This window comes from Artibeus jamaicensis, unplaced genomic scaffold, assembly GCF_021234435.1.
Source record: "Artibeus jamaicensis isolate MK-2021 breed Jamaican fruit bat unplaced genomic scaffold, CSHL_Jam_final contig_519, whole genome shotgun sequence".
NCBI classification, from domain to species: Eukaryota; Metazoa; Chordata; class Mammalia; order Chiroptera; family Phyllostomidae; genus Artibeus; species Artibeus jamaicensis.
The window spans coordinates 48,281,311-48,300,225 of NW_026521871.1; the positions used below are offsets into that span (position 1 = coordinate 48,281,311).

Here is an 18,915-nt window from a genome sequence, read left to right on the forward strand (position 1 = left end):
GCTCTACTTTTTGTTTTCTATGCGATTTAACAGACTAATACACTACTAAAAACAATTGGTCTATAATATTAGTTTGTAATTCATCTTGTTTTCTACTTAATTTAAGAGACTAATACATTTAAAAGAATTATTTATGGTTTTGAACACAGTGTATTAAGATGTAATTTTGTGATGGCAGCAGCCACAAAGGGTGGGAACAGGGCTGTAAAAGGAAGAGTTTTTCTGTGTATTAGAGGTAAACTGGTATAAATTCAAATTATAGTGTTTTAGAATTCCTGTGGTTGCCACAAAGGAAATAGCTATAAAATATAGACCAAAAAGAGAGAGAGAAAAATTAAGCTTTCACAACAACCAGAAAAAGTACAACTAAGCACAAAAGAGGTGGTGCAGGAATTACAGGACAAAACTTTAAGACATGAAGAAAATAACAGGACAAAAGTCCCTTCTTATCACTGATTCCTTTAAATGTAAATGGATTAACTCTCCAACAAAAGACAGATTGGCAGTGGATAAAAAACACATAATCCAACTATGTGCTGTCTATACAGGTTTTTCCACTATCCTAAAGTATAGTATTTCTATGAAGTTTTTCATAAGCCAAGACAACTTGAGGCAAAGAATATCTTTTGTTTTCAGAGAGTTCATTTGAAGTCACTTGCTTTCACAAAAAACCTACATTGGTACAGTAATGCCTTTTTTTTTTTTAAGTGAAAATCCTCTCTGAGTTTCTTTTGGTTAGTGAAAACAGTACTCACGTAGATCTTTCATAAAAGTGAGAACTAGAAAGCAGGTGGCACTTGTATTGTGAAAATGTCAATGCTACCCCAAACTGTTGACAGATTCAGTGCAGTCACTCTCAGAATCCCAGTGATTTCTTTTTTGGGTGCAGAAATAGAAAAACCCATTGTAAAATTCATATGGAATCTCAAGTAACCGCAGATAGTCAAAGCAATCTTGAAAAAGAATGAACAAAGCTGGAAGATTGACATTTCCTGTTTTCAAAACTTACTGCTAAGCAACAGTATGTTACGGGCATAAAGATAGACCAAGGAAATAGAAAAGAGAGCCCAGAAATAAACCCTCACAATCGAGGTGTGGCCATAGTCGGTTTACAAGTTGTTCATATGGAAAATAATGCAATAATTAATAAATAATCACACAAGAGTAAATTCCACTTCTTGTGTTCACACATCTAAATCTAATTCTGCTCCATCCTGTATATGGTGAAATGGTTTGGACAAGTGTGCCAGGACTACTCCATAGGGGAAAGGACAAAAGGTGCGGAGAAGACTGCAGAGTCCCGTGAAAAAGAATGAAGTTGGATCTTGTCTTAACACCATATACAAAAATTAAAATGGATCAAAGTTTTAAATGTGAGACGTAAAGCAATGAAATTCTTCAAAGAAAACCTAGGGTGGAGTTTCATGTAATTAGATTTGTCAGTGATTTCTTAGATGCTATGCCAAAGGCACAGCTTAACAGAAGAAAAAGTAGACAAACTGGCCTTTATGAAAATTAAAAATTTTATGCCTAAGAGTCTACCAACAGTAAAAAGGCAACCCATGAAATGGGAGAAAATATTTGCAGGTGATATATTTGATAACAGACTAATAATATCCAGAATACAGAGAACTCCTATAATTTAACAACAGAAGAACAAGGTCTTAAAAAATGTGCTTGAATAGACATTTCTCTAAAGATATTCAGAAGCCCAGTAAGCACATGAAAAGCTGCTCAGCATCACTAATCATCAGGGAAATGCAAATTAAAAGTACAAGGACATACCACCTCACACCCAGCAGGATGGCTACTGTAAAACAAATGAACAGAAAATAACACAGACGTGGAGAAATTGGAACCCTTGCTCACTGTCAGTGGTAAAATGGTATAGCTGCTGTGGAAAACTGTGTGGTGGTCCCTCAAACAACTGAAAATACTATGAGACCCAGCAGTTCCACTTCTGGGTATATAACCCCCAAAGAACTGAAAGCAGGGACCCAAACAGGTATTTGTAACACCCATTTTTATAAAAGCATTATTTACTGTGGCTAAGTCATGAGAGCCAACTAGTTGTTCATCAATGGCTAAATCAGTACACAAACTGTGGAATATACCTACAGCGGAATATTATTCGATTTATAAAGGAAGGAGATTCTGACATGCATGAATGTCAACATGGATGAACCTTGAGGACATCATGCTACGTGAGATAAGCCAGTTGTAAACAGACAAGTACTGCATGACTCCATGTACACGAAGTACTTAGAGTGGTCAAATTCATAGAGACCAAGTAGAATGCTGGTTGCCAGGGCTGGGGGAAGGGGGCAGTAGGGAATTCTTGTTTAATGGGTATAGAGTTTCTGTTGGGAAGATGAGGTGAAGAGAATGGAGTTGGAGCAAGGAGGAGAACCCGGGGTTATGATGCTGTGTCGGGGTGAGGAGGAATGGGTGAAGGACCTGACCTGTTAGATTGTGTTTTATTTCAGTCAGGAAGCAGAGGCGCAGCTCACTGAGTCAGCCCGGGTCCCCTCGGGTGCCTACTCTTTGCTTCTTCCACAGCAGCACCTGTGCCCTGGCCACCTCCTCTTTCTCTGCCTGGATAAAACTCACTTTGTTCTCACACACACAAAAGAAAAGGCCAGCAGAAGGAGGAGGTCGGGCTGTTTGTATATAGAACTATAACTACATCGTATTTCCCTGTTCATTTATGTTACTCACTGTACTTCTAATACCTTGCTGTTGTGTTCTGTTTCAGACTTTGGTGTTAGTGCTTTTTTAGCAACTGGTGGTGATATTACCCGAAATAAAGTGAGAAAAACTTTTGTTGGAACCCCTTGCTGGATGGCACCTGAAGTTATGGAACAGGTACTGTGTCTTTTTTAAATGGCTTAGGGTTCTGTTGTGAAATAGAAAAACACTGAGTGGTGTGTGCTTTTGTTTGGTGCACTAGGTTAGCTTTGGGAAACACGGTCTTCTGTTTCTTAGTTAAGACTTTCGTTCTCCCTTAAAAAAAAAAACTTTACAAAGGACATGTGAAGCTCAGGATTTATGTGTATACGTAGCAAAGAGTTTTATTGCTGGGTTCTTGAGGGACTGGTTTTTTCCGTGTCCCTGTCCCCCATTCGCTCCCGAACAACTGCACTCTGATGTCACTCGTCCTGTCATCACGGAAACCGCTAAATCTCAAAACCTCTTCTCATTTCTTGTTCCTTGTCCCATTCTCTTTGTGGCATTCTACACTCTGGGCCATGCCCACCTTTCACTTCCTTAGCTTCCCTAGTGTAGTGTTCTTATTTTTTTCTGTTTGTCGGGCCAGTTCTCTGACTTTTTTGGCTTTCCTTCTACTGCTAGATGACACTGCTCCCCAGGACCTTGTTCTTGAACTCAGCTCTTCTCTGACATACTCTCTGGATATTCTCTTTACTTTCCACTTGTTAATTATCAATTATATCCAATCCAGTCTTGTTTCCTAAGCCTCTAGGTAGATGTTTCCAACTCCCTCTACAATGGGTTCTGCAGAAATGTCTTACTGGTAAATCAAACTAAGTATGTAGAACTGAATTTACTGTTCACTCTGTTACAATGCCTGTGTCCCCCTGTTGCTGAGGGAAGGATTCGCACCCTAAGGCTCTGACAATGGTTGAACACACAACCCCTGACACGGGGCTGATGAGATGGACAGCAGTTTGTTGCACTGCATCCACATAGCTGGGGGAGGGGAGTGCCGTATGCTGCACAGGTTTGATGCAGGAGGATAGTGAACAAACGGTTTCCATGGGAGACAGGCTTCATAGTATCTAGAGAGTAAGGATGTGCCTTGGTTTCTTTGTGAACCTGGGATGGGCTTGATTGAAGAATTCCAAGTGCTGGCAAGGAGTGGAAACCTGCTACTCAAGAATAAGCAGCGCTGTTGGGCTAGGGTACATCGTCTCCAGGAGCAGAGAGGGGAGGGGAGTTTGGGCGGAGGTCATTAGAGACCCTCTTTTTTACCAAATGTCAAGACAGCTAAAATGTGGAGCTTTAATTTCAGGTCTCTCTTGGTCCCAAAACGTATTTCTCCTCCACATTTATTGCTGAGGATAGGCAATGAAGACATAGTTATGGGAGCCATAGTTTCGTAATGTGCCGGTGGCAATATGAGAGGAATTTGGCAATATGTTCACACAAGTAGCTTTAACAACATTCACATCCTTGGTAACGTTTTCATTATAGAAATTAGGATGATAAAACAATACCGTAAGAAATTTTGAAAGCATGACCACCTAACATTGCCTAACATTTCTTTTTAGAGAAAGGGGAAGAAAAGGAGAAAGAGGAGGAGAGAAACATCAGTGTGTGGTTGCTTGTCATGAGCCCGTACTGAGGACCTGGCCCGAAACCCGGGCACGTGCCCTGACTGGGAATTGAACCAGATACCCTTTGGTTCACAGCCTGTGCTCAATCCACCGAGCTACACTAGCCAGGGCACATTGCCTAACATTTCATTCTAATTAATTATTTCTTTTATAGACTTCTTGTAATACCTGCTTGTAATAATGGTATCAAAACTTGTGAAAAATTTCATGGTTTTTTTTTTCATGTTTTATCACAGGTTGTTTTTCATATTTTCAGGTGGAATTCATTAACCTTGCTTCTGGTTACCTGTATACTATTTCTTGAAATGAATATGCGTACTTAACAATTTCCCCATTGTTGGTAAATGCTCATTCAGGTAGCCCTCTTTTTATTCCCTTGTTCTCAAGTGTATTTAGCTTTTGCCTACTTTAGATTATTTTATTGGTTTAAAGCTGATGAACACTGTCGTGTTTCTTGATACGTATTGGGAGCTACCTTTTAAAAGTGCTTTTAGGGTAGTTAAATTAATCATGTTGTTTCTCTGTTCTTTACAGGTTAGAGGTTATGATTTCAAAGCCGATATCTGGAGTTTCGGAATCACAGCGATTGAGCTGGCCACAGGCGCAGCTCCTTATCATAAGTATCCACCAATGAAGGTGAGGTTCCTGTTCGAAATACCACCTCAGCTCATATGTCCGTTCTGTTTCAGAGCGGTTTTTTGTTTTTGGGTGGTTGGTTTTTTTTTAGCTTTTACTTTTAGCTATAATTTAATAAAGCAAATTGATTTACTGGCATATAGCTAGCTAGGCTTTTTAAACAATGGCTTTGTTTCTTTGACATTTTTACTCATACAGTTCTGCTCTGCATTCTTTTAACTCCTGTAGCAGTTAAAATCTGTGTTAACGATTTGGTGTTCAGTACTGAAGGACTGTACCTTGGAGTTGACCTTTTTATATGATGACTGTCTACCCCCTGATTGTTACTAGTCTGATACTAGGATCTGATGCTTCTCGTTTTAGTGTGTGTTCCTTACAGTCACCCTTAATGGGGATGGTGATCGTTTCCACTTTCTAAGGGTGTTGGAAGGGTTGTGTATTAATAGTATTATAGCTAACCTTCACTGAGCATTTATTTTCCCAGGCACTGTTTGAAGTGCTTTTCATGTCTAAAATAAGATAATCTATGCAAAGTGTTCATGTGTCATACATATGTATTATGCTCATTTTATTAATAAAAGTTTGCTTTGTGGTAGGACACTAAGCAGCTTATAAAAGACCTAGTATTATTTCCTGACATAGTAGTTACCTGAGATGCAGTTGCTAATCCTGTCTCCAACATTAGGAACGGGATGAGGTTTTGTGTTTAAGATGACGCTGCCAGCACTGTTAGTAACCATTTTTGTTTGTATGACTCCTTAGTTATAATATGCTCATGAATTCTGTTCTCTTTGTAGTTGTAGCTATTGTTTATAGTTCTTTTTGCCCACTGTATCAAGATATCCTATGACTTTATTTTTTTATTGATTATATTATTACAGTTGTCCCAATTCCCCCCCTTGCCCCTCTCCACCCAGCAGCCCCCAATCCATCCAACAGTGCCCTTCCTTTGTTCATGTTCATGGATCATGCATATAAGTTTTTTGGCAACTGTATTTCCTATACTTGCTCCTAACATCCCCCTGCCTATTCTGTAACTACCAATTTGTATCTCTCAGTCTCTGCAGCTTTTCCCTCGGTCCTCCAGATCCCCCTCCCCGCTGGCCAGCAGCCCAGTGTTCTCCATATCTGTGATTCTGTTTCCATTCTGCTTGTTTGCTCAGTTTGTTTTTTAGACTCAGTTGATACTTATTGCCATTTTAATGTTCATAGTTTTGATCTTTTTCATAAATAAGTCCTTTTACATTTCATATAATAGTGGTTTGGTGATGATCAACTCCTTTAGCTTTACCTTGTCTGAAAACACTGTATGTGCCCGTGGACTCTGATAGCTTTGCTGGATGGAGTCATCTAGGTTGTATGTCCTTGTAGGTCATCACTTTGAATACTTCTTGCCAGTCCCTTCTTGCGTGCAAAGTTTCTTTTCAGAAATCAGCTGACAGTCTTAAGGGAACTCCTTTGTCTCTTTCTCTTCTCCTTCTGGCACCCCTGTGATGTGAATGTTGGAATGCTTGAAGTTGTGCCGGAGGCTCCTTACACTATCCTTGATTCTTATTGGATTCTCTTTTCTTCTGACTGTACTGATTGGATGTCTTTCACTCCCTTATGTTCCAAGTCATTGATTTGATTCTCAGCTTTATGCACTCCAGTGTTGATATCCTGTAAACTGTTCTTTACTTCAGTTAGTGTCTCCCTCATTTCTGATCATTTTTATTCTGTCGAAGCGCCACTGAGTCCTTGAGCATCTTTATAACCAGTTTTTTGAACTCTGTATCTGATTGCTTGCTTACCTCTGTTTTGTTTAGTTCTTTTTTTGGAGTTTTAATCTCTTCTTTCATTCGGGCCATATTTCTTTGTCTTTTCATTTTTGGAGCCTCCTCGTATTTGTTTCTGTGGATTACATAGAGCTGCTTTGACTTTGTTTTGGTAGTGTGGCCTAATGTAGTAGGTGACCTGTAGGGTCCAGTGGCACAGCCTCCCCTATTCTCCAAGCTGGGTAGTCCAGGTGTGCCCTCTGTGTGCACTGAGTACTCCCTTCTTTTGCAGTTGAGTCTTGATTGCTGTCAGCAGGTCAATGGGAGGGATTTACCCAGACCAGACAGCTGATGGGACTGGCTGTGACCACCTCCCTCTGTGGCTTGCAGAGGTAGATGGGTGTTGGTGCTCTGATGTGATCTGTAACTGTCTGCCAGGTGCACAGGCTCTGGCATTTCCTTGGTGGTGTAGGTCAAGGTCAGCCACCACATGTGTTCTGTCTGGGGCCCCTTGGCATAAACTATAAACCAATCTACAGATGGCTGCTGCTAGTGCTGGGCCTAGGGACACTCAGTGAGAGGTATGGGGCTGGGCTCAGTCGGTGCTTGTTTGGGCAGATTTAGGAAGGTCTGAAGCCTGTACCTAGCCTAGCCATTCATATGGAAAAGCCACTGTTACCAGCATGGGTGGGGCTATAAGTTGGATGGGGCCGAGTCTTAGGTAATTGTCAGGGCACATATGAGCTGGGTTGATGGAGACACACACATGGTGCTGCAGCACTGTGGCTCTGTGGTGGGGAAGGACTCAGAAAAGGAACAATGGCTGCTGTCTGCAGTTCTGTCTGGAAGGGAGCTGTCCCCAGCTCTTGCCCTGATGCCAGATACTTCAGTCCCTCCCTGTGTGCCACTGGTGCTCCTCAAGGTGCTGCTCTGGTTGCTGGAGCCAAGAGGGAGTGAGTCTGAGTAAGTCCACGTGCGGAGCCACCCAAGAGGAGATGCCTGGAAATCCCAGTTTCCTCCGCCAACACAACACCCACTGGTTTTTATAGCCAGAAGTTATGGGGACTTACCTTCTTGGCACTGGAACCCTGGCCTGGGTGGTCTGGTGTGGGGCTGGGATCCCTTGCTCCCGAGGTACCCCTTCATTTTATATCCACCACTTGTGGATTTGGGACTAGCTGGTTCTGCATTTCTGTATCACTGGCCCTTCACCCCTACTGCTCATCTGGATGAATGTGGTTTCTTTAATTGCCTAGTTTTCAGACCTCCATGCACTTTGATTTTCTGACAGTTCTGAGTGATATTTGTTCTGTAGTTTAGCTGTGACTTTGCTTTGGTCGTGTGAGGAGGTGAGCTGTGTTTTCCTGTGCCTCCATCTTGACCAGAAGTTCTGATGTCCTGTGACTGTGTAAAATGGCAAATCACCATTGTGAATTGTTGTCATGTTGATATTGTTCACATCCGTGTGATTGTGGCGTGCTTGGGGACCTTTAGGGCTCTAACAGTGTAGAAGAGGAACAAAACCAGTAAAGGTGTATTATAAAAGAAACTCTTAACTCTCCTGTTCAAAACATGTATACACATACACACACACACACACACACAGAGATAAATGTTTGATGGGTGAAGTTTTGATTCTGTGGGAGATTAGTGATATTTTAAGGCCATGATTTTCCTAAAAATTAAGGACTCCTAGGAGATTTCTCCACTTTCACAAGATTTTAAGAAGGCTTTTTTTTTTTTTTTTTTTTTAGTATAACTGCAAGGCCAAAGACATGGCTTATTTTTAAAATTGAAGTTGGCAAGAGGAGGATGAGGTTTATTACTTTTAATCCATTGTAGGCAGTGACTCCTCCAATTATTGCCAGACATATACATGCTAACCTAGTTGCTCAAAATAAGAACTATCACCAACCTTAGTAATTTTGTTTCAGTAAATATAAATCTGAAAAGCAAGTAATCTAATTGTAGCCCCCCCCTTTATTTTTCACTATTGACTTTACATTTAGGAAAATGGTTGATGCTTTTTTAAAAACATTCAGCAGCATAGAAAAACACAAACCCCCAGTCCTATCACACACATAATGCCTTTGTTACCTCCACCTCTGTCCGTCGAGCTAGTGTGTGGCCCTGGAAGTCGAAGCAGGAAGAGACGGACAGGACAGTGAGGACTGTCAGTTGCTCTGGGGAAGGTGGGAAGAATGAGAACAGTTACTCCTATGGTAGAAGTTTCTGGGGAGTTCTGTGAAGAGAAGGCCAGATTATCAGGTGTCAGGTTGAAACAGAGCCATGAATAGGTAAAGTCAACAAGTTTACACTCTGAATTTTGCTGTGGTTTTAATTTTTCTAAAGATAGTTTGGTAGTATAGGAGTGGGGACAGAAGATGTGAAGAAAGGATTCTAACCAGAGGATGTGCTGTGCAGATGCAGCGGAGCCCTGGTAGGCACGCCATCTGGGAAGCCAGCTTTCGGTAGGATACTGTTTATGTGGATGACTCCAGGTTCTGAAACACCGATCCAGATGTGAACTTCCAGAAAATAAAATCTTCTTGTATGTTGGGGACTGTTTATAGAAAAAAAAATCTTGGCCACAATATTTCATTGAGTTGTCAGAAATTTTTATTATATTGAAAATCTTACAGGTTTTGATGCTGACACTGCAGAATGACCCGCCATCTTTGGAAACTGGTGTTCAAGATAAAGAGATGCTGAAAAAATATGGAAAATCATTTAGGAAAATGATTTCGTTGTGCCTTCAAAAGGATCCAGAAAAAAGGTTATATATGAGATAAAGCATATTTTTCTCTTCATCCAATATGTAACTAGAATCATGTACATCTAATATATAACTAGAATACATGGACAGGAAATATACAAAGAAATAAATACAAACTATAAAAAAATATATAGAGATCATTACCCTAGATTGGAAATGAATAAATTACTTTCTACTTTTTAGTATACAATGTACCCTAAATAGTTCTGCTATTTCCTGCTAATTTCTTACAATTACATATTTGTATGTTGTGAATTCTCTAGTAATAAAACATCAAGTGAGTGGGAGGGGTCACTTTCAATTTGCATTTAAGAGTTATAAATAAATAATGCTGTTTATAATGTTAATAAGGGAAATATACATAGTAAATATATGACCAATAATCTTTCCTTATTGGAAAGATGTTTTAATAAGTGGACCAAGGCTTGAAAGAGTTTTATCTTGTTAATACTAGACTGGATGACAAGCAGATGAATAAATATGGTCATCTAATGTGTGTATATCTGTGAGTTAAACAGAGTCGTAGAATCTTGAAGATCCTGAGTACAACCTTTTGTCTTTGAGGTTGAGCAGCTGTCTAGTCACAGACATAGACATAGAGGTGGGACTTGAATCCAAAACTCTCTCTTCGCTTTCTCTCATGGTCAACAAATGACTTTAGTGTATTTCATGGGTCTTCAGAATTTATTGTTGGGAATATCGGAAAGGGTAAGAAGTATAGGGAGCAAAGTTCAAACCTCTGTTTAGGACTTTTTTTCTGTTTCTCAATAAACTGGTATAAAAGATAGGGACTACTTGGTTTCTGCCAACTTAGTTGACTGAAATAACAGAATTCTCTTGTTATAAATACCCAGAAGTTCTGGATAAATCTGTCAAATTAAAAAAAAAATCCAGACAAGAGCTTTCAATAAAGGGAAGTCCTCAGATTTCAAAAGAAATGAGGAAACCATAAATTAGAGAAGAAATATCATGAACTAATTCTGTGCCTGTCCACAGTGGGACACTGTTCATTCCCACTTCCACACAGGGACTGGATATGAGATAACGGGTCAGCCCAGTTGGGATTTTAAACTGAGACTAGATCTTGAGTGAAAGGATAGACCAGAAAGCAAACAAAATCTGTCTATTATCACAAAGATAGAGCAAAAATCTCTCCTGAATAATCAAGCCCTGTGTCCTGGATATTCTTCAGGTGTTCAGTCTGAATTTATTCTAACCATGCCATGCAGGAAAGCACAGGATTAGAAAGCAAAATTATTACCTTGCCAGGTCCAGCTCCTATGTATAGCACTGTTTACTCTTTATTCTCAATCATACTCAGTAAAAATTGTAAAATTGATAATGATGCCTTTACTTAAATGAAGAAAGTAAGTACAGTTGAGTTAAAATTGAGTTTAGATTAAATTTGAGGACTATCCATTACATTTAGAATCCTGTTTGTTCAGAGAAATGGTGAAATCTGTTTTTAAAACTATGTATCACCCGTGTTGATGGCTAGCAGCTAGCCACATAGAAAGAAGCGGGGGACTTTGTGAGATTAGATGTATTTTTATGCCTTGTTAAGTAAACATTATCTAGCCTACTTCTTGGGAAATAATATCAAATAGCAAATATAGTGGAAGTCACTATGAAGTCATGCTTTCAAAAGAAACATTTCACTAATGATTTTGTCAAAGACCTACAACACTTATTATCAGGACATTTCTATGAGTTTTATTCTCTATAACGTCTTATACCAAGTTTATCTTACTTTTTTTTTTTTTTTAGCAGGTTAGGGAGAGTGGAGTACACTGAGTTTTTATCTTACTGCTTAAGAAACCATTTTCCTATTTTTGAAGAAGAAAATCCCACATCACACTTGAATTGACTGTAAAAATTTTCTTTTCTGGTTTTAGACCAACAGCAGCGGAATTGTTGAGGCATAAATTCTTCCAAAAGGCAAAGGTAGGAAATTCTAACTTATTTTGAAAAGATTTGATATATTTATTCTTTAGAGAGAAGGGAAGGGAGGGAGAAAGAGAGGGAGAGAAATGTGTGGGTTGCCTTTTGCGTGCTCCCAACTGGAAGCTGGCCCATAGCTCAAGCATGTGCTCTGACCAGGAGTTGAACTGGCCACCTTCCATCCACTCAGTCTGCTGAGTTATATCAGCCAGGGTGGGAATTCTAACTTTCGATTTTATGTATTCATTTGATTTTCTTCCTAATTTAGTTACGAATTAGGTTTACCATTCAGAAGTTTTATTTTTTTAAGATGACTATGTTGTGAAGAACGATAATAGATCAAATAATTGCATGATCTATATAGTCTTTGGTAATTAAGATGCTTTAGAATATGTAAATTTATTTTTAAATGTCAGGGTAAACTTAGAACAACGAATATTAAATTTTGCCATTATAAATATAATCTGTATAAAGTACTGAGCTCTCATTTCAGGTGAGTAAACATCTCATTTCCCAAAGAGGCAAATGAGTGGATGTTACTGTAGTTGGAAGTGTGGGGCCATGGTCCCAAAGGACACACGGTAAAAAGCAAACTTTTCATGGAAATGGCTCGTCACCGTGCGCTGCAGCTCTGTTTCGGTTTGTAGACCCGGGGTACAGTGTCCTAAAGGGGCTTCAGAATGGAAGAATGGCCCTTTTCTCGAACTTCTTTATAAAACATTTACTTGGTCACATAATTAATATTGGTGAGTGTTTCTTTGTCAGTTTTTTTTGTTTGTTTGATAAAATCTTGTAAAGAAGAAAAATTCTTATTTTTCCTCTCCAGAATAAAGAATTTCTTCAAGAAAAAATATTGCAGAGAGCACCAACCATTTTTGAAAGAGCTAAAAAGGTAAATGGGTATTTAACTCCATTTTCCTGGGTAATTGCTTAGAACAGATTTGCTTTTGCATTTGGAAAGTATGTGTTAAGTAATAGTTTGTTAACAGTATGAGTGTTACTCGGTTTCTTTCAGTCCTTTCACATTCTTTAATACATTCATTTATCAAATATCCATTGGTGTACTGAATGCTGCCTCAGTATTCCTTTGCTATCTGCTAGAATGGAAAGTATGTTAGACGCTTGATGAATTAATTCTAACCTGTGCTGAGTCACTGTGTGCAACTTCCAGAGTGAGTTGTGAATTGGGCCCTTTCTTCCCACCATACGGAAATACCCCAGATACCACTTCACACCCATTAGAGCGAGTGCACTGAAAAAGACAGAAAACAAGTATTGATAAACATGTGGAGAAATTGGAACCCTCACACATCAATAGAAGTAAATGTAAAATGGTGCAACCGCTTTAGAAAGGAGTCCGGCAGTTCCTCAGTCTAAATAAGGTTGCCATATGGCCTGCAGTTCCACTTCTCAGCATCTGAAAGAGAACTGAAAACACGTACACACAACAGTATGTACGCATATGTTCTTAGCAGCATTATTCATAAACTAAAAAGTGCAAATAACCTGAATGTCCATCTGCTGATGAATGGACATGTAAGATGTCGTGTATCTGTATAAGAGAGTATTATTTTGCAATAAAGAGGAATGAAGTACTGATACATGCCATAGCAGATATGAGCCTTTAAAACATTATGGCAATTGAAGGAAGCCAGTTACAAAAGACAGCAGGTTGTATGATTCCATTTATGTGAAATGCTCAGACCAGGCCAATGTGTAGAGACAAAGTAGAGTAGCAGGTGCGAAGGCCTGGAGGGATTGTAGATAAATGAGCAGTTAGTTGGTAATGGGTATGGGTTGTTTTGCAGGGTTGGGGTGGGGTGGGGGATGGGGAGGGAGTGATGAGAGTAATCTAAACTTGATTGTGGAGATGGTTTCACAGCTCTGAATAAACTAAAAATCATTGAATTCTATACTTGAAATGGGTTAATTATATGCTACATGAATTATATCTCAATAAAGCTGTTTAAAAGAAGCATTTAGAGAATGGCAGCACCCTGACAAAAAGCTCATGGAAACTGAAATATTGAAGAAGAAATGAAAAAATTGAATGCAAAGCTGTAGAGTCGAGTTAAGGAAATTTCTCAGAAAACAGAGCCAAGTGGCCAAGCAGTAGATAATAGGAGAAAAAAGACAAAAACATTAGAGGATCATTCAAAATGGTTCAACAGATGAATAAAAACAGTTCTGGAAAAGGAGAACCAAAAAAAACCCAACCAAACAAAAACCCAAGAGAAAGGAAATCTTCTTGAAGTAATTTCTGTCTGAAAAAAAATTTAAACTGATGGTCATGAATTTCCTGATTGAAAGAGTCTAAGTACCCAGCACAATGAATGAAAATAGACCAACACTGAGGCCCACTGCTGTGCTAACTCAGAATTCTGGAGGCAAAAGGTAATAAATAGGTGTGATCACAGACAGGTTCACCAGTCCGAATGGCCTCAGCAGCACCTCTGGAAACCAGACCACAACGGAGCAGTTATGTTCAACATTATCAAAGAACAAGGTTTCTAACCCAGACCAATTTTTTATCAGACAGGCTATAAGTGAAATGTGAAGATGCAATAAAGATATGTTCAGAAATGCATGGCTTTAGTAAGTGAGTAAATGTATGCTAATAGTGGAGGAAGTGCTTAAACCAAGAACAGAGAAGTTACGTGATGCAGGAAGCAGGGTCCTCTGGGTAATGGTAGTGTGAGATCTGAGGCAGCAGACCTGGTGTGAAACCTTTCCAGGGGGGAGCAGAGACGAGGCTCTGGGGGGAGGCTTCCTCAGGAAGATAATGCTGATGCAGAACACATGGTACATGTTAATGTGCTAAGAGAAGATCTACATAGCCGGGAGAGAATTGGGGAGTAAATACTGACAAGTACATAGAAATAGGCAAATATTAACTCCAGGGAGAACAAAAATGTAGCAAAGGAAGGTAACTTTAATGTACAGTAAGGCTCAGCTGTATCATTTATGTACTTGTAATCAGGTTATGTAAAACTAAATATTGATTTAACCCAAATTACAGTGTATCTTAAGAGTAGAGGATTGATAATAGGGTTAAATTCTTTTTCTATAGTGGGAAGTTCAGTGGGTAATTCCTAAAACCAGAAACCTTAAAGGGTAATAATGAGACAATGTTATATGTAGAGAGAAATATAAATTCCAAAACAATAACTTAAAATGAGTTGAAAATGGTTGCTGGTGGTAGAAAGGATGAAAGGCAGGAGATTGTTGTTTTTCTGAACAAAACTTTCATAGCTATACTACTCTTAAAACTAGGCAGGTATAATTGTGATTTTAAAAATTAAAATTAGAGACTTCCGCCAAGATGGAGGCGTAGGTGGAAACACTTTCCTTCCTCGCACAGCCAAATCTAAAAACAATGAAGTTTTAACAATAAATGCAACCAAACCACAGAAAATCGAACAATACGGAGTCCGGAAACAACGCACTGCTCAGCTAAACTGGTGAGAGGGGCGAAGCCAGCAGCGGAGCGGGTCCGGCAAAAAAGATTTTCCCTACCCGGGCGGCACGCAGGCAGCCGAGGGTGCAGATCCCAGGTGCAGGGTAGCTACTGGCGGACCGAGGGAAGGCGTGGCGCGGCTGTCTGACTGTGGTTGAGTATTTGTGCTCAGATAAACCAGTGAAGAGATGAGCATTGAGACAGACCGAGCAGGCCTTGGCACAGGGCAGTAGGCTCACACATTTGCACTCTCAGATAAACAGGTGGGGGCGAGCGGTGAAGCCAAGCAAAGAGGACTGCCATTGCTCCCTCTCTGACCCCACCCCCACATACAGCATCACAAACCAGCAACCTGGGTGGCCCCGCCCTGGTGAACACCTAAGCCTGCGCTCCTCATACGTAACAGGCACAAACAGATCAAAACATGCTCAAGAACAACTCACAGCCCCAGAGCCAATAAATCTAAGCGATGAAGAAATAGCCAAACTTTCAGATGCACAGTTCAAAACACTGGTGATCAGAATGCTCACAGAACTGGTTGATTTTAGTCACAAATTAGAGGAACATATGAAGGTTAAACTAATTGAAATGAAGGGAAATGCACAGGAAACCAATAGTAATGGAAAGGAAACTGGGACGCAAATCAAGGGAGTATACCAGAAGGAAGGAAAAAATGACCAAACAGAAAAGAATGAAGAAAAAAGAATTCAAAAAAAATGAGGAGAGGCCTAGGAACCTCCAGGACATCTTTAAACGTTCCAACATTCGAATTATAGGGGTACTAGAAGGGGAAGAGGAACAGTCAGAAGTGGAAACCTTATTTGAACAAATAATAAAGGAGAACTTCCCCGTTCTGGCAAAGGAAATAGACTTCCAGGAAGTCCAGGAAGCTCAGAGAGTCCCAAAGAAGTTGGACCCAAGGAGGAACACACCAAGGCACATCATCATTACATTAGCCAAGATTAAAATGAAGGAGAGAATCCTAGAAGCAGCAAGAGATAAGGGGACAGTCACCTACAAAGGACTTCCCATGTCAGCTGATTTCTCAAAAGAGACCTTACAGGCAAGAAGGGGCTGGAAAGAGGTATTCCAAGTCATGAAATCCAAAGACCTACATCCAAGATTGCTCTATCCAGCAAAGTTTTCATTTAGAATGGAAGGACAGATAAAGTGCTTCTCAGATAAGATCAAATTCAAGGAGTTCATCATCACCAAGCCCTTATTATATGAAATGTTAAAGGGACTTATCTAAGAAAAAGAAGATAAAAAAGATGAACAGTGAAAGGACAGCAAACTCACAGTTAGTAACAACCACACCTAAAACAAAAGCAAACTAAGAGGACAGCTAGATCAGGAGCAGAACCATAGAAATGAAGATCACATGGAGGATTAGCAACAGGGGAGTGGGAGAAGGAGAAGGGGGGAGAAGGTACAGAAAATAAGTAGCATAGACAGTAGATAGAAAATAAATAGGGAGGAGGGCAAGAATAGTATGGTAAATATAGAATCTAAAGAACTTGAGACACGTGTTCATGTGCCGCGGTCCGGCCGCAGCGGGTCAAGGGGTCCCACAGGTGAGGGTAGGCGTCGGCGCTGGGTAACAGACGACAACACGCCTCAAAGGACAGTGAAGCTCTGTTCCGTTTATTGCAAGTACAAGCAGGTTTTTATAATTTTCATTTCAGGTAGTGATTAATATTTGCAGTATAACATGATCATTTAAGCAGAAAAAATCAATACAAAGGTAATCAGTAAAAGTACAAAAGTTCCCATAGATTTAGTTAAAAATTATTTTAACTAGGAGAGCCATTAATCAGACAGTTAGAAATATCTTATTGTATATTAAAGTTTCTCAGAATTTGGTATAGGGCATAAGGATACGCTAGATTGAGTAGAGAAAATAGGAAATTTATTATAAGGCCCTTGTGATGTCTAACTTAGCTATCTACCTTTTTTTTTGCTTAAAATGTTTTTCTGTGTACTATAAATTCTGACTCCTTAGTAACTGTTTAGTTTAAAACTAGCCTTTGTTATTACTTTGCCTGTCTAGTTGATATATATTCCTATTCAAGGTAAAGGAGGGGCTATTCCTATGTTACAGGGGGCTTTAAGGGTACTTCTTTTAAGTTTCTCTAGGAGTTCTTTTATAGACATGTTTTGTACTTTGATTCCCTCTGAGAAAGTAGTGAGATCATCTCCTGATTTCCTAGAGTATTCTATCTTATCTTGGGTGTTTTTCTAATGATTGTTATTGATTAAGCCTGAATTCTCAGATTGTTCTGATTGTTTCCTTGTGCCTATATTCCCTGACGTTCTAGTATGATATTACTATTCTGTTCATTGAGCCGGGAAAGGTCCAGGCACACTATCTGAATCACTGCCAGGGTATTCATAATGATTAAAGCAAAAAGGGGCATGATCCCCAAAGCAAGCACAATCACAATAGGTATTGCAAGGCCTTCCATGCCACGTCCACCAGGTTGGAAACTGCTTCCTTGAAGTCTTACACCCCCTCTCAGGACCTTGTCACGGAGAGAGGGATCCAACAGTGGACACGGCAGTGGACGTGGCATTCATGAACTAAGGGGGGGAATGGTGGGGGAGGGGTGTGCAGGGTGGAGGGGAATGAAGGGGGGAAATAGAACAAATATAATGGCATAATCAATAAAATTTTAAAAATAAAAAAAAATACTACTGTTAAAAATAGTAAAAAATTAAAATTAAAAAGAAAATATTCATTTGACCTATGACTTCACCTAGGGAGGACTTAGCTGATGTTCAAGTTCAGAGTATAGAAATACAGGAAAAGTCAGTGGTTGTGAGTGAAGAAAAACTAAAGATTGTAAACAGAGCCAATGAGGAGTGGAAGATACTTGCAAGGAAAGTTATTATTTGTTTACTGCGTTGAAGTAGTAGGAGAGGAGAGGAAAATATGATTGACTTTTCTATATAATAAGTGTCAACCTGACCATAGTGTATGTCTCTTCCCGTGAGCAGGTTCGGAGAGTGCCAGGCTCCAGTGGCCGTCTTCATAAGACGGAGGACGGAGGCTGGGAGTGGAGTGATGATGAATTTGATGAAGAAAGTGAGGAAGGGAAAGCAGCAATTTCACAGCTCAGGGTAAGTTTTGTGACACTGTGCTTTAGCTAGAGCCCTGCCATTTTGTCTGAAGCCTGGGGGATAATACTGTATTCTGTGATTCTGGTCAGCCTACCCAGGCAAAGTATAAAAAATGCAAGTGTTAGTGACAGAATTTCATTGACCAACTCACCAACATAGGAGCCCAATTGATTTTACCTGGGAAAGTGGGCTGGCAGGTCTGTTTGAATATGATAATATCCAGGGCATGTACAAATGATTCAATCTAGAGATGAAAACTACAATGTCTGAGATAATACACTGGGTAGGGTTAATGCCTGATTAATACATTGCAAGGAAAAGATTCGTGAACTTGAAAGACTAACAGTAATAGAACTTTGTTCCCGAGGTCTGCTAATCTTCTACCTGAAGAGTAATAGTGTATCTCTTTAATTGGTATATCCTGGATGATGATAATATTGCTGATGGTGTATGTGTTAGTTCTTGCCAGAAGCAGTGAAGACACGGGTCTTACTTTTCTATTGCTTTATCACTCTTGCCTAAAGTTAATGCCTCCAGTTGATTGTTAGGACTCAATCCAAAGAATAGAAAACAAACACACACAAAATCAGATTGATAGACTATTGCAATGCCCGAGATGAAAAATAAATCAGATGGGATTAGGAGCAAATTAGACTGTAGAAGAAAAGATGAATGAACTTGAAGGCTAGCAATAGAAATAGCAAAATGAAACTGAGAAAAAAAAGAGTTTTTAAACAATGAAAAGAGAATCAGTGAGCTAATGCAAACATTAAACAGCTTATTCTCAAAGTTACTGGAGTCTCCAAAGTGTGTAGGAGACATGACATTTGAGGTCATTACAACCTTGACCGCTCAGAACTCTGTGTGGGATGGGCG

At 39.7% G+C, this 18,915-nt stretch overlaps 1 protein-coding gene across 1 annotated transcript in view; it reads left to right on the forward strand.

The window, feature by feature from the left end:
- OXSR1 (oxidative stress responsive kinase 1) overlaps window positions 1-18,915 on the forward strand; it is a 77,434-nt gene that overhangs the window by 43,292 nt on the left and 15,227 nt on the right. The window contains exons 6-11 of the mRNA XM_053669252.1: window positions 2,756-2,865; window positions 4,890-4,991; window positions 9,388-9,521; window positions 11,417-11,465; window positions 12,289-12,354; window positions 17,917-18,039. Coding sequence (XP_053525227.1) covers window positions 2,756-2,865; window positions 4,890-4,991; window positions 9,388-9,521; window positions 11,417-11,465; window positions 12,289-12,354; window positions 17,917-18,039 — 584 coding nt within the window. The remainder of the gene's footprint in view (window positions 1-2,755; window positions 2,866-4,889; window positions 4,992-9,387; window positions 9,522-11,416; window positions 11,466-12,288; window positions 12,355-17,916; window positions 18,040-18,915) is intronic.